Here is a 16,021-nt window from a genome sequence, read left to right on the forward strand (position 1 = left end):
TTGGGGAGTGAACCAGCAGATGGAAGCCCTCTCCGTCCCCCCCGACACCACCCCTAACCCATAACTTAAAAGAAGTCTGAGGGAGACCTGCGCCCACTTGGTGCCCTGGGATGCCACCTGTGTGTCACATGGGTGCTCCCTTACTGTCACAGGTGGATCTCTGCAGAGGAGTCTGAGCCAGACCCACAGGGTGGCCTGCTTTGTGGCCGTCACCTGCCATGCCGCTGGGCTCATGAACGTGCTGGAAGGTGGAAGCTCGCACGTGGTCTCAGCCACAGCACCTACAGCCACTACTGAGAGCCCTGCTGGCAAAGAGCGAGCCTGGCACCGAGTCCTGACCTGCAGGCGCGCGCACACACACACACACACCTGCCGCGGGCTCAGCCAGGGACCTGGAGGGAGGTGGGTTACCCTGGGCCACACCCACAGGAGGGAGGTGCTTTACCCTGGACCACGCCCACCACGGGAGGGAGGTGTGTCACCCCGGACCACACCCATAGGAGGGAGGTGGGTTACCCTGGACCACGCCCACCACGGGAGGGAGGTGCGTCACCCTGAATCACACCCATCACAGGAAGGAGGTGCTTTACCTTGGACCACGCCCACCACGGGAGGGAGGTGCGTCACCCTGAATCACACCCATCACAGGAAGGAGGTGCTTTACCTTGAACCACGCCCACCACGGGAGGGAGGTGCTACCCTGGATCACACCCACCACAGGAAGGAGGTGCTTTACCTAGAACCATGCCCACCATGGGAAGGAGGTGTTACCCTGGACCACGACCACAGGGGAGGGAGATGCTACCCTGGACAACACCCACACAGGAGGAAGTTGTTACCCTGGACCATGCCCACCAAGGGAGGGAGGTGCATTACCCTGGCCAACACCCACCAAAGGAGGGAGGTGGGTTACCCTGGCCCACGCCCACCAAGGGAGGGAGGTGTTACCCTGGCCCACGCCCACCAAGGGAGGGAGGTGTTACCCTGGACCATGCCCTCACGGGAGGGAGGTGTTGCCCTGGACCACACACACTATGGAGGGAGGTGTTACCCTGGACCACGCCCACCATGGGAGAGAGGTGTTACCCTGGACCATGCCCATATAGTTGGAGGTGTTACCCTGGACCACCCCCACCACGGAAGGGAGGTGGGTTACCCTGGCCCACACTCACCAAGGGAGGGAGGTGGGTTACCCTGGCCCACACCTACCAAGGGAGGGAGGTGTGTTACCCTAGACCACTCCCACCACGGGAAGGAGGTGCTATCCTGGACCACGCCCACACAGGAGGGAGGTGCATTACCCTGGATCACGCCCACATGGAGGGAGTTGCTACCCTGGACCATGCCCACACGGGAGAGAGGTGCTACCCTGGGCCATGCCCACCACGGGAGGGAGGTGCTTTACCTTGAACCATGCCTACCACAGGAGGGAGGTGCTACCCTGGACCACGCCCACAGGGGAGGGAGATGTTACCCTGGGCCACGCCCACACAGGAGGAAGTTGTTACCCTGGACCATGCCCACACAGGAGGAAGTTGTTACCCTGGACCACGCCCACAGGGGAGGGAGGTGCTACCCTGGACCACACCCACCACAGGAAGGAGGTGCTTTACCTTGAACCACACCCACCACAGGAAGGAGGTGTTACCCTGGGCCATGCCCATCACGGGAGGGAGTTGTCACCCTGGACCACACCCATTACAGAGGGAGGTGTTACCCTGGACCACGCCCTCACGTGAGGGAGATGTTACCCTGGACCACGCCCACAGAGGAGGGAGGTGCGTTACCCTGGACCACGCCCACACGGGAGAGGGGTGTTACCCTGGACCACGCCCACACGGGAGAGGGGTGTTACCCTGGACCACGCCCACACGGGAGAGGGGTGTTACCCTGGATCACGCCCACACGGGAGAGGGGTGTTACCCTGGACCACGCCCACACGGGAGAGAGGTGTTACCCTGGACCAGGAGGGAGGTGTTACCCGGGACCATGCCCATCACAGGAGGGAGGTGTTATCCAGGACCACGCCCACACAGGAGGGAGATGTTATCCAGGACCACGCCCACAAGGTGGGAGGTGTTATCCGGGACCACGCCCACACGGGGAGGGCCTCGTTCTCTGGCTTCCCCACAGCCAGTGATTCTCCTGGAGACGCCCCCAACAGGGACACAAAGGCTCCGTGGAGCTGGGTGTTGAGACTTTCGCCGGGTCACTCTCAGCTCCTCACACAGCGGCACAAAGAGCAGTCGTTCCTGTAGCGGCCGCGTGGCTGGGCGTGGTCCGTCCTGAGCAGGGAGCAGCCCGGTGCCCACTGCCCGCTGGGCTCGGATGGACGTCCGGAAGGCAGCAGAGCCTCGGCCGTGTCTGTGACTCCCGGGTCCTGTCATTGAAATCCGTGACTGTCAATTCAAATCAACACTTCACGAGTCGCCACAACTTTAACAGCCCAATTCAGCCAGCGCCTCGGACCGCCCAGACCCTCGGTGATCTGCCGGGGCCACCCCCGCAGCCAGCGCCAGGGCGAAAGGCCCGGAGCCAAGGGGGCTGCCAGGGGCGACTCTGCACTGTGGTCATGACCAAAGTTTGAAAATAGGTGCGCGCGCGCACATGGGGAGCCTTTAGAACTTCCGTGGAGGGGCCGGCGCTGCGGTGCGGCGGGTTAAGGACCGCCTGTGACTCCGGCGTCCTATGTGAGTGCCGGTGGGTGCAAGTCCCGGCTGCTCCACTCCCGAGCCGGCTCCCTGCTGATGCACCTGGAAAAGTAGCAGAGGTTGGCCGAGTGTCTGAGCCCCTGCCCCTCACGCGGGAGGCCCAGGTGGAGCTCCTGGCTCGAGCCTGGCCCAGCCCCAGCTGTTTCAGCCATTTGGGGAGTCAATGGAAGATTCTCTCTCTCTAACTTTGCCTTTCAAATAAATAAATAAATCTCTAAAAACTTTGTGGAAAATACATATCATGCAAAAAAATCTATGCATGGACTTAAAAACTTTTTTTGCATTGCAATACTTTTAGCTTGCAGTTCCATCTGCCACAAAGTGTTGGAAGAGACTTTGCATGCCTGTGTGCATCTGTAGCGACTATTTTCCTTCTTGTCCCATGTCTTTATCAGCTAATATAAGATGTGTTTACAGTCGTTAACTTCCTGTATCCGCATTGAAGTGCAGGAGTTAAGAGAGAGAGTGGGAATGAGCTGGAGGGAGGTTTCCCAAAGGCCAGGACTGGGCGGCGGGGGGGGGGGGGGGGGGCGTGTGCTCTCAGCCGCCTACAGGATGCCCTGTGCCCTTGCAGAGGTAACCGTGCCACGAAGAAGCAGGACCGGGTGGGTTGCATTCACAGCCGGAGAGGGATGAGGCTGTGCCGAGTGCACGAGAGGCGGACTTCGCTGGTGCTGCTGCGTCCACTCGGCCAAGCCGAAGCGTGACCCAGAATTTCCTTCTCTGCATTTCTGGGTCAAGCAGGCCACAGCGTGGATTCCAGGAAGCTCTGGAGAGCAGAGGGGAGGAAGAGGCCCCCCAGAGCTCACGCGTGTGGCTGCTGACCGGCTGCCCCGCTTCAGGGACAGGAGACCATGTGGGGCCCACAGCTACTCACCCCACCCCGGCTCCTCCTGCTGCCTCCAGGCAGGCAGCCTGGGACACTCATGGGCACCAGACTCAGAGGCCACAAGAGCGGACATGGGGCGCTTGTCCCCGCAGAGGCCCAGCTCCCCGTGGGCTCTGGCCTGGATCTCCCTGCTGTGGGTCCCCCTTGCCCTCTCACCGGCCTGCCTGTGCGCTGCCCACCCTGCCCAGCAAAACCCAGGGGAGAAATCCCTTTCTCTCCCCCCTCTTCTCAAGCTGTGGCTCTCAGCGGCAGTGATTGAAATACACTGTCGAGGTGGGCACGACAGGGGACCCTTCCAGCAAACCCCACGCGCAAGTCTCGTGCCTTCCTCCAGTTAGCGATGGGCTCTGGCCGCCCCGGGGAGCAGTACCCAGTGCTGCTAGTGGGCGAGCACCGGGCTCGATCCGGCCCTGAGCAGCTTCCAGCTCTGGCCTGCCGAACGTGCCCGATTGTCAGAAGTCGTTATCCGACTCCCAGAGGTCACAGTCCCCTATGAGCAACATTTTTCATCATTTTAGATGCCGGTCTTCGAAAAGGTTTAATTACCCATTCACAAAACGGTTGCCCTCAATTTGAATGTCTGTCATTTAGACTTTGTGTGTGTGCGTGCGTGCAAGCCACCTTTCTCTCCTTGCCAGCTGCCAGAAAAATGGAGAAAGAGGATTGACTTATGGTAATTGTTGGGCTTAATTTGTGTGATTGAACCAAGAGAGTGAAATACCAATTGTTGCAGCTGTGCTTCCCGGAAGGAAGGGGCTCGGAACGGAGACCCACGCACAGACCTGCTGAGAAACGCTCTCGGAAGCGACCCCTCTGCCCAAGGTGCAGGAGCCAGGAGGCGCCCGCAGGGAGAAGCCTCAGACCCGCCGGCAGGGCCCGAGGGCTGCGGCGGCTCTCAGAGCTGCCCTGTGCTGCAGGGCCGGGCGGGGCGGGGTTGGGGAGCGGGCTTTGTGTCTCCGTGGTCATTTGAGGTGGACCTTTGAGGTGGATTGTCCCAGGAGAGGGGCTTCCACCTGGACAAGGAGCCTTAAGGGAGAGGTGGGGCGCGGCGTGGGGAGGGGAGGGCACCAGTCCCTGGCAGTGTGGACGGCGGTGCCCTCCGGGCCACTTGGCTCCACTTGCCTCCTGCGATAACTCCCGAGAGCAGCGCCACCAGGACCCCGTGGGTCCTTTTTGCTGGGGAAGCTCACACGAGGAAGCTCAATGGGAAGAACTCACTGGCCCGACAGCCGCAGCCGCCCCCGCCCGCCTCCCCGTTCCACACGGTTCTCAGCCTCCCGGTGGCTGGGGTGAAGGGGTGACGCGGACGCTCACCGTGCACCGTGCGGGTCATGGCTGTGGCGCTTGCCCATTTAGCACCAAAGGCGTCCCAAGGGCCCCAGCTCTGCTCCTTCCTGTGCCCGCGGTTTAAGAGGACTCTCATCTCCTCCCGGTGATCGGCCCGTTTCTCCCGACGGTGGCTGTTCCCTGGTCTCCTGGCCTTTACGACGTGAGGGGCATCTGCTGAGCTCAACGTTCAGTGGGGGGAGGCAGAAGGAGGAGCCCAGCCAAGCCTGGCTCTAGGAAAACAACAGTAAAATTGGACAAGATCGTCCAAAACCACCATTTCAGAACTCTGGAGAGTAACCAAAGGCATAAAACAAATTGAAAGGCATTTATTCAATAAAGCGCGCAGTGACAGCGTCTGTGCCATTTCAGCGTGGAGACGCCGCGGCATGGCGGCTGCAAGAGCAAGGAGCCTCGGGCGGGGGCGGGGGCGGGGGGCTTGATCTAATTTGGAGATCCACAGAAAGTCCCAGGTGCGGGGACGCTGTCGCCAGCAATTGCCGTCTCTGTAGCGAACAATTAAGGGAGGCCCGTGTCACAACTGCCCAAGGCTGTGACCCGGCTCAGGAAAGCATCTGCCAGCCAAAACAGAAAGACCTGGAACACGGCATAGTCCCTGGGGGCCTGCATGAGCTCTGGCGTGTTCCTGGGTATGCAGGGCTGTGCACGTGCACAGCTACGTGTGTGTTTGGCGGGGCGGGGGGGTTACTTACTTGTCCTTTGGTGGCCATGGGGCCTCGCAAAAGCTGGGACAGGTCGTAGACAACCTGGCTTCGAACGTGTGCCTCGGCACTCCAAAGGCTGGACACCCCACTGACTCAAGGTGTCTCAGCAGACCCTCTGACCCCTGGTGGCTGACCAATCAGCTGTGTTCATCCAGGCTCAGCCTACAGAAAATGATTTCAAAATGAAGGCAAGCATTTTTTTAAAGCATACACCAGAGGGGAGACAGACTCAAAATGATTCTTCCGATGTAGCCACTAAACAAATAAGTAAAAGCCTGGGGAGTGCTAATCAGAATCCACATTTATCATAATATTTACCCAAAATGTCCAGTTTCCAATAAAATTTGAAATAAAGAAATGGGAAAGTACGGCCAGGCCCAGGATGTAAAAGAAACCGCTAGGAACTGTCGCCAAGGGGTCCAGGTGCTGAATCTGGAAGATGATGGCTTCAGTCGGCTGCTGTGGATATGGTCAAGGAGATAAAGGAGGGGCCGGCGCTGTGGCGTGGCGGGTAAAGCTGCCGCCTGCGGCCCCAGCATCCCACGTGGGCGCCAGTTCGAGTCCCAGCCACTCCTCTTTCAATCCAGCTCCCTGCTAATGCTCCTGGGAAAGCAATGGAAGATGGGCCAAGTCCTTAGGCCCCTGCACCGGGTGGGAGACCCGGGAGACGCTCCTGGCTCCTGGCTTCTGATCTGCCCAGCTCCGGCTGTTGCAGCCATTTGGGGGAATGAACCAGCAGATGGAAGACCTCTCTCTCTGTCTATAACTCTGCCTCTCAAATAAATAAGTAAATTTTTTTTTAAAGTTGTTGAAATTCTGCAGTTGGAAATAAAACCACCAGGGAAAAATCTCTGGAGGAGCTCAAGAGCAGGCTGGGGCTGGGAGGAGAGGACTTGGGGACGCGGAGGCGGCGCGGCGGACGCGCTCTGGTCTGCAAGAGAAAGCAAAGGGACGGAGCAAGCCGGACAGGCGACCGAGATGCGAGGCAGCACCACACAAGCGGGGAATCTCGCCAGCGGATCCGCAGCTGAAACCCTCCTCTCAGTTTCGTGGGAAGCACCCGCGTGCCCACAAGGAAGCTCAACAGTCGCCAAGTGGGCACCTCGGCCGCTTGGGCTGCGTCAGGGAACTCCTATGACCCGGGCAGCTTATGTAGAAGAGAAACTTACTTCTTGCGATTCTAGAGCTGGGGAGGCCCCCACTCGGGGGACGGCAGAGCGAGGGCAGCTGCTTGGTCCCTGGACAGCGACCTCGCTCCGTGTCCTCACTCAGAACGCGCCCCTGGGGCACACGTCCCCCTCATGGTGGCTCCACCCTCACGACCTAACCCATCTCCTAACCCCCCTAACGTTAGCTTGGGGGTTGGGGTTCCAAGGTGTGGGTGGACGCTGGGCGGCTGCGTGCATTCAGATCGCAGCCCTGGATAAGCTCAGAGAAGTCCACATCTCGCCCAGCCCGGTCAGCGGTTACGACAGGACCACGACATCAACGACAAAACCCCAAAGCAGCAGCAGCCGAGCGCCAGAGGAGCGCCGGGCTGCCTTCAGAAACAGCCAGAGAAAAGATGCGCACTAGGGAATTAGTCCCGTCTCCGCTGGCTGTGACTGGGGTGTGTGCCCCTGAAATTCATGTTCTAACTTAACTGCAACGTGACAGTGAGGAGGCACTTGCGGGGAGGTCACGGCGTGAAGGGGGCCTTGTGAGGGATTGGTGACCCTCACGGAGGTGGGCGCCGGGCTCTGCTCACCCCTTCTGCCTTTCTGCCTCAGGACAGGGCAGTTGGAGGACCCGTCCACGGAGGGAGGATGCATGGTGGGAGGACCTGTCCACGGGAGGGAGGACCTGTCCATGGGAGGGAGGACATGGCAGCAGGAGGACTCGTTAATGGAGGGAGGACACGCAGGGGGAGGACCTGTCCACGGGAGGGAGGACACGCAGCAGGAGGATCGATCCACGGGAGAGAGGACCTGTCCACAGGAGGGAGGACGTGGCAGTAGGAGAACCCATCCACGGGAGGGAGGACCTGTCCACGGGAGGGAGGACACACAGCAGGAGGACCCGTCCACGGGAGGGAGGACACGCAGCGGGAGGACCCATCCATGGGAGAGAGGACACACATTAGGAGGACCCATCCACAGAGGGAGGACCTGTCCATGGGAGGGAGGACCTGTCCACGGGAGAGAAGACACACAGCAGGAGGATCGATCCACGGAAGAGAGGACCTGTCCACAGGAGTGAGGACGTGGCAGTAGGAGGACCCGTCCACGGGAGGGAGGACCTGTCCACAGAGAGAGGACACACATTAGGAGGCCCCATCCATGGAGGGAGGCCCCGTCCATGGGAGGGAGGACATGCAGCGGGAGGACCTGTCCACGGGAGGGAGGACCTGTCCACGGGAGGAGGACACACATTAGAAGGCCCCATCCACAGAGGGAGGCCCCGTCCACGGAGGGGGGGACGTGGCAGCGGCGCACCCGTCCAGGGAACGGGTTTCACCAGACACCAAGTCTGCTGTGCCAGGATCCCAGAACCCCAGCTTCTGGAGCTGTGAGCAATGGAGTTCCGCTGTCGGGAATCGCCCTGTCCGAGGCGCTTTACGCCGGAGCAGGAAGTGGACGTGGGCGCCCTTTCCAATGGAGACAGGCGCACAGGAAAGCAGCAGAGGTGTAGAAGCTTCGAAACAATCAGTCGACTGAACCCGACGGATATCGCTAGGCATTCAACCAAGCACAGCTAAATACGCACGCTTCTTTTTCCAAGCTTAAACAAAATGTATTTGCTATTTGAAAGGCAGAGAGACAGAGATACAAAGAGATCTCTCTGCTGGCTCCCTGCTCACGTGCCAGCATCAGCCGGGGACTGGCCAGGCTGAAGACAGGGGCCCAGGTCTCCATCCGGGTCTCCCACGGGAGCGCCATCTCCTCTGCCTCCCAGGTGTGCACTGGCGGGAAGCTGGGGCCGCAGCGGGAAGCTGGGGCTGCAGGGGGAGCTGGGGCCGGAAGCCTGGTGGCCCTGACCAAGGGGTGTGGGCATCCCAGCAACGTCCTGGCTGTTGTAGCAAACCTGCCCTTGAGTCAATGTTTAAAAATCAAAATCATAAAAAGCATGTTTTTCAACACAAAAGAATTAGAGAAATGTACCAGCACAAGAAATCTGAGGTATCTAAAGTATTTTTAACTGCAAGAGAACAAAACAAGACGTATTGAAACTTTCTGGGTACGGCCAAGGAATGCTTGAAGGAGAAGACACAGCCAGTGTCCACCACAGGAGGAAACACTCAGATTCGTGTTCCGCCTGCACCTTAAGAATCCAGAGAAGAGCAAACCACACCCAGGGCGACCGGACGAAGGACGTAGCAAAGACTGAAGCCGAAACCAGCATCGGTGTTGCTGCCGATGCAGTTTGGTCAAACGCTGCCGCATATCTTTGTCCAAAAAATTGTTAAGAGTGATAAGCTAGGCTGGCGCCGTGGCTCACTAGGCTAACCCTCCGCCTGCGGCGCCGGCACCCCAGGTTCTAGTCCCGGTTGCCCCTCTTCCAGTCCAGCTCTCTGCTGTGGCCCGGGAGTGCAGTGGAGGATGGCCCAAGTGCTTGGGCCCCGCACCTGCATGGGAGACCAGGAGGAAGCACCTGGCTCCTGGTTTTGGATCAGTGCGGTACGCTGGCCATAGACATCTTTTTGTCTGATTACTGTCTGCAGCCTTTGCCTATACCCCTGCCAAGCCATGGTCCTTTTACTTGTTGTTGCTGGGTGAGCTCTAGACTATGATGTAGACTGAAAATGTTATCAAAAAAAAACAAAACAAAATGAAAAAAGTAGGTGGAAATCAAGGTTGTAGAAAAGTGATGAACAAGAGGGGGGAAATCAATAAAAGCAAAAGTTGTTTCTTTGAAAAGATCCAGGAAACAGAAAAGCATCAGCTCACGTGATCCAGACAAGACAGCCCCGGGCAGGCAGCGGGGCGGCTCAGGACCTCTTGGGTCCCTGCCACCCACGTGGGAGACCCCGCTGCACTTCCTGTTTCCTGGCTTCAGCCCGGCCCCGCCCCAGCCATTGCGGCCTCGGAGAGTGAACCAGTGGATGGGAGCTTGCTCTCTTGCCATCTTTCTAATATGCATTATATATATAATATATATATTTGAAAGACAGAGTTACAGAGAAGCAGAGGCAGGGGCAGAGAGAGAGAGAGAGAGGTCTTCCATCCGCTGGTTCACTTCCCAAGTGGCTGCAATGGCCGGAGCTGCACCGATCCGAAGCCAGGAGCCAGGAGCTTCTTCCAGGTCTCCCACGTGGGTGCAGGGGCCCGAGGACTTGGGCCATCTTCCACTGCTTTCTCAGGCCACAGCAGAGAATGGGATCAGAAGTGGAGCAGCTGGAACTTGAACCGGCGCCCATGTGGGATGCTGGCACTGCAGGAGGTGGCCTTCCTTGCTACTCCACGGCACCGGCCCCTATATTCATCTATATTTTAAAAAGAAGAACAAAATAATGCACAGATCCCCCAAATCAGAAAGGACATAACTTAAGATCCTGTGGAATTTAAAAACGATAATAAGGGAACACTATGACCAGCTTTATAAATTAGACAGCTGAGGAACTAAGTTCCTAGAAAGAGACAAATTACCGAATTTCAGAATGAGTAAAAATTCTGACTGCATTTATAAAAACTCCCCTTCCAAGAGATTGGTAGTTAAGTCTTCCCACAAAGAAAATCCCAGGGCTAGATGTGTGCACTGGTTAATTCTATGATGCTTAAAGAAAAAATCTTATGAGTAGCCCAGAGACTCTTCCAGGAGACAGAGGAGGAAGAGACACAACCAGTCTGCAAAGACATCACAAGAAAATAAAATCCAGCGCCATAGCCCTTATGAAGCGAGGAAGAAATCCTCCACAAACGATTAGCACAGCGAATCCGGCGATGGGATCGCAGGGCTCGAGCAGGTGGGACGGGGCCCAGGCACGCGTGGAGAACTGGATACACAGGATGAGACAGACTCCCAGGAGCCCCCGGCAGGCGCGGAGGCCACACGGGCAAACCAGGAGCCTCGTGGACCTGGGGAGGAGAGGCCATGAGAAGCCCGGCACCGCCGTGGTCCTCGGTGGCAGGAGGCGGAGACCCCGGCCCCAGTGGCCGGGAGCGCGGTGAAGATTCGCAGTCTGGTCGGCTGTGGTGGACGTGGTCCTGGGGTCCCCGTGCGAGCAGGCCTTATAAGCAAGGCCACCCCAGGGGGGAAAGGTGTCTGCGTCCACAAAGAACAAAGGGACCCACAAAACAACTGTTATAATTAATAAATAAACATGGCAGAGACACAGAATACAAAAATCAATAGACACAAATCAATGGCGTCTCCATACACCGGCGACGAACAATCTGAAGAGGAAATTAAGACAGAAAAGAATAAAATACTTAGGAACAAATTTAATAAAAAGAAGGTGTAAGATGTGCTCGCTGAGAACTGTAAAACATTGCTGAAGGAAATTAAAGAATATCCAAATAAATGCAGACATTTCATATTCGGGGATTAGAAGAATCAATATTGTTAAAATGGCAATTCTCCCCGCATCGATCTGCGGAGGCGGCCCCGTCCTTATCAAAATCCCAGCAGGCTTTTTTCACAGAAATTGACAAGCTGATCTTAAAATTTATATGGAAATGGAAAGACCAAGAACGGCAAAAACAGTTTCGAAAAAGAAAGAAATGGGAAGGCTTCTATTTCCCGCTTCCGAAGTTTCTTTACAGCTTCGGTGATTGCAAGAGGGTTGTCCCGGCCTCGAAGTGGATGGCTCGACGGGGAGGGGAGAGTCGGGGCCGGGGTAAGCCGTCGCGGGAACGCCCAGCGGACTCCGGCCGAGGACGCCACGGCCGTTCTGTGGACGGGGAGCTTCCCAGCGTGGGGCCCGGGACTACTGAGCACCCACGTGCAGGAAGCTGAACGCAGCACACAGCGTTGGCTCGAGGAGGCTCCTGGACCTGGACGTGGTGCTGAGGCTCCCTCGCTCTTAGGGCGCAGCAGAAAAGCCTAGGTCAGCACAGGGTTCCCAGCTCCGACACCAGAAGCACCAGGTGTGACGGAAAACACTGACCAACTGGACTCCAACCAAATTAAAAACTTTTGCACAGGGGCCGGTGCTGTGGCACAGGGGGTGAAGCCACCGCCTGCAGTGCCCGCATCCCACATGGGCACCAGCTCAAGTCCTGGCTGCTCCACTTCCAATCCGGCTCTCTGCTGTGGCCTGGGGAAGCAGTAGAAGATGGCCCACGTCCTTGGGCCCCTGCACCACATGGGAGGCCCAGAGGAAGCTCCTGGCTCCTGGCTTCAGATCAGCGCAGCTCCGGCCGTTGCGGCCATCTGGGGAGTGAACCAGCGGATGGGAGAGCTCTCTCCGTCTTGACCGCTTTGTAACTCTGTCTTTCAAATAAATAAAATCTTCTAAAAACAAAAAAAACTTTTGTACTCCCCGACACTGTCAGGAGGGTAGACGTCAACCGAGAGAAAATATTTGCTAACCACGGTATCTGGTAAAAGGCTTGGATCGGGAAAAAGACAAACATCCGATTCAAAAGCCGGCTTTTGTCCACCAGAGAAGACAAACAGATGACTAATCCTCTCTTCGAGAGATGCTCCAGACCCTTGGCCATTAGGAGATGCAAATTAAAGCCAACACCAGAGACCACTTCGCCTGCCATGGTCGCTGCAGAGACACAGCGAGGGACGTCCGCGGGGACGTGGTCAGAGGGTCTCCCTGCGCCCGGCCCGAAGGGCTCAGCCGCTTTGGGAACTGGGTTTTGACATTGTCTCGAATAGGGAAACGCAAACTCAGGGAGGCCCTGATGGTCCCGTCCTTGCGGCCAGCGACGGGGAATGAGAACACACAAGCTCACGTGTGCCGGCCCCGGCATGACTGCTAACGGCCAGAGAGCAGCAGTGACCCAAGGCTTTGCCAGCCAGTGCCTGGGCTCCTGCCCACAGTAACAGCAGGGACGGAGGGCCCAGGCTCGCATGGACGGACCTCAGAGGGAAGCCAGGCACAGGCGACTGTGTCACCTTCCAGGGAAGGGACACAGACAGGGACAGAAGGTGAGTCGTGGCTGGGACCGGGGGCTGGCATCGGGGGGAAACATCTTATTGACATGATAAGAATGGTTCCAAAACCAGATTATGGCTGACGGCTGTAAAACTTAGCAAATTTATGGGAGATTATTGACTTGTCTACATAAAATGGGTGAATTTTTAATGACGCAATACAACCGTTAAAATTAAGTTTAATAGGGCCGGCGTTGCTGCCACTTTGTGATGCTGGCATCCTGTATCAGAGCTTTGGTTCGAGTCCCGGCTGCTCTATTTCCAATCCAGCTCCCTGCTGGTGCACCTGGGAAAGCAGTGGAAGGTGGCCCAAGTGCTTGGGCCCCTGCACCCACGTGAGAGACCTGGAAGAAGCTCCTGGCTTCGGCCTGCCCAGCCCTGGCTGTTGCAGCCCTTTGGGGAGGGAACCAGCAGTTGGAAGATTCTTTTTCTCCATGACTCTGCCTTTCAAATAATTTGAATAAATCTTTTAAAAAATATTTTATTTATTTGAGAGGCTGAGTTACAGATGACTGAAGGAGAGACAGAGAGGGAGAGAGAAAGGTCTTCCATATGCTGGTTCACTCCCCAAATGGCCACAATGGCCAGAGCTGGGCCAGGAGCTTCTTCCCCCGTAGGTGCAGGGGCCCAAGCACTTGGGCCACCCTCCACTGCTTTCCCAGGCCACAGCAGAGAGCTGGATTGGAAGACGAGCAGCTGGGACTCGAACTGGTGCCCATATGGGATGCTGGCGCTGCAGGTGGTGGCTTTATCCACTATGCCATAGCGCTGGCCCCATTAAGTAAATCATTAAAAAAAAAAGGAAGGAGAAAGGTCCTCACCCAGCTCAGGCCCTTGGACTTGGACTTCGCAGCTCCCAGCGCCTGGAGCCAACAGGAGCCTCCGGTGTGTAACTCACGTCGGCTGTGAGAGCAGCAGGGCTGGACGAGGGCGTCGACCGAGGCGCGCACTTCCTCTTCCGCAGCAGTGATGGCCACAGAGGCTTCTCCCACCCACCCGCCCTACCGCCCGCCCGCCTGCCCGCCTGCCTCAGCTTCCAATCTGTGCTTTCCAGGCCTCCACGGAACTAGTGAGCCCACTCGCCCCAGACACGGTTGGACTGTGCGGCTGCTGTTCCCGGGAGTGCAGGTGGGCCCTCGCCAAAGCCCCGCCCCGGCTGGACCTCCAACAGCGGGGGTGGTGAGAGGCGGTGCTGGTTCCACCTGCCTGTCTTGGGGTGCCTGCTCAGGAGCCGGGGTGAGCAGGCAGGACACGCAGCCGCTCTGAGGCTCCCTTGTCGGAGGGACCCCGGGGAGACACCCCACAGAGTGGAGTCCTGGGGGCACCAGCGGTGCAGCGCCAGTGACCCCGCCAGCAACGGCGAGCGAGCCTGGGGATGTGCAGCCCCAGTGCCGGCCTCCGCGGGCCAGGTCCGCCTAGGTGGAGGGTTCAGCCTCTTCTGAGCCTGGCACGACCTGTAATTAGCCCTACTCCAGGTCCTCGGCCTCTCTGCTCTCCAGCTGCAGGGGATGAGCGTCTCCAATTGATAGGGGGCCAAGGGGACCCTCTGGTTATCTTAATCAGCCTTTAATTGGTGATTAACCACCCTCAGCCTTTGATTGTCTCCCTCCAGCTGCCCCCATCAGCCGCCACAGCCCACATGGTGGCCTTGTTTTGCTCAAATACCTGAGCCTGGTGCGTTCCTAAGCATTCTTTCTGGCTGCTCTAATTACACCTGTCTCCCTGCCAAGCACCACCATGGCCCCGACCCCCGCCCCCACTCCCCCCCCCAGGGATGGAGTCCCCATGGCCAGCCGCCTGGTGGCCAAACCAGCTCCAAAATCCCATTTGGGAGGTTCTTGGCCCACTCCCGGTACCATCTGCTGCGGGCCAGGATCGCTGGCGTTTGGTCTCTGAGAGGAACATCTGCAGGCAGGAAGGAATGTCCTCGGACCCCCCTGTTGGGGCCCGGCCTGAGGGGGAGCCGCGGCAGAAGGGTCCCGCGCCGGCTCTGGGACCCAGACGGCCCATCCGCTGCCCCACGCTGGCTCAGCACTCTCGCGACCCCCACGCCTACTGGCTGTTCCACGTGGCCGTCCCCTGGTAAGGGGCATGACCTTGGCGAAGGCAGCTTCAGAGAGGACTCGGCAGACTCGGAAGCCAACGGCACACTCGGCAGACGGGGAAGAGGCTTCCGTTGTGAGGCAAGAGTGAACCCCAGCAGGTGTCGTGGCACAGTTGGCTACTCTGTGCTCCTGGTCTGGCTGCCTGCTAGTGCACCCGAGAGGCAGCACGTGGGAGACCCGCATGGCGCTCCGGGCTCCTGGCTTTGACCTGGCCCTGACCTGGCCCAGCCCCAGCTGCCCAGGCCATCTGGGAAGTGAACCATGCGGTAGAAGATCTCTCTCTCTCTCCTGTTTGTCTGTCACTCTGCATGTCAAATAAATAAGTACAAAGATCTTTTTAAAAAGGTAGAGAGATAGAGAAAGAGAGAGAGAGAGAGAGAGAGAGAGATCTTCCATCTCCTGGTTCATTCCCCAAATGGCTGCAACAGCTGGGGCTGGGCCAGGCCAAAGCCAGGAGCCCAGAGCTCCATCCAGTGGGTGCAGGAGCCCAAGAACTTGGGCCATCTTTCCCTGCTTTGCAGGTACAATAGCAGGGAGCTGGATCAGAAGAGGAGAAGGAAGAGCCTGCGCTGCGGCTCACTAGGCTAATCCTCCGCCTTGCGGTGCCGGCACACCGGGTTCTAGTCCCGGTTGGGGCGCCGGATTCTGTCCCGGTTGCCCCTCTTCCAGGCCAGCCCTCTGCTGTGGTCCGGGAAGGCAGTGGAGGATGGCCCAAGTGCTTGGGCCCTGCACCCGCATGGGAGACCAGGAGAAGCACCTGGCTCCTGCCTTCGGATCAGCGCAGTGCGCGGGCCGCAGCAGCCACTGGGGGGGTGAACCAACGGAAGGAAGACCTTTCTCTCTGTCTTTCTCTCACTGTCCACTCAGCCTGTCCAAAAAAAAAAAAAAAAAAAGAAAAAGAGGAGAAGGGGCTGGCGCTGTGGTGTAGCAGGTAAAGCCACCTCCTGCAGTGCCGGCATCCCATATGTGCACCAGTTCAAGTCCCAGCTGCTCCACTTCTGACCCAGCTCTGCTATGGCCTGAGAAAGCAGCAGAAGACGGCCCAAGTCCTTGGGCCCCTGCACCCGTGTGGGAGACCGGAAGAAGCTCCTGGCTCCTGGCTTCGGATCGGTGCTGCTCTGGCCATTGAGGCCAACTGGAGAGTGAACCAGCGGGTGGAAGACCTCCCTCTGCCTCTCC

General features: G+C 58.2%; 1 protein-coding gene and 1 long non-coding RNA gene across 4 annotated transcripts in view; one reads left to right on the top strand and one right to left on the bottom strand.

Annotated features, from left to right (window-relative positions):
• Positions 1–2,032: 2,032 nt before the first annotated feature.
• LOC149120168 (uncharacterized) lies at positions 2,033–13,729 on the bottom strand. Of its 3 annotated transcripts, none has more exons than XR_016226435.1 (4): positions 13,559–13,729; positions 5,640–5,813; positions 4,915–5,159; positions 2,033–2,380 (listed from the first exon to the last, which is right to left on the bottom strand). It is a non-coding gene; the product is annotated as an uncharacterized LOC149120168 (long non-coding RNA). The 3 variants fall into 3 exon arrangements; XR_016226434.1 differs by having other exon boundaries at positions 2,033–2,753; XR_016226436.1 differs by lacking the exons at positions 2,033–2,380; positions 4,915–5,159 and adding an exon at positions 5,350–5,432.
• A 929-nt stretch (positions 13,730–14,658) lies between these two features.
• LOC138847232 (uncharacterized) overlaps positions 14,659–16,021 on the top strand; it is a 68,798-nt gene continuing 67,435 nt past the window's right edge. Inside the window, exon 1 of the mRNA XM_089322527.1 lies at positions 14,659–14,819. Coding sequence (XP_089178653.1) covers positions 14,659–14,819 — 161 coding nt within the window. The remainder of the gene's footprint in view (positions 14,820–16,021) is intronic.

This window comes from Oryctolagus cuniculus, chromosome 20 (genome assembly GCF_051225735.1).
Source record: "Oryctolagus cuniculus isolate XC-2025 breed Fujian yellow rabbit chromosome 20, ASM5122573v1, whole genome shotgun sequence".
NCBI classification, from domain to species: Eukaryota; Metazoa; Chordata; class Mammalia; order Lagomorpha; family Leporidae; genus Oryctolagus; species Oryctolagus cuniculus.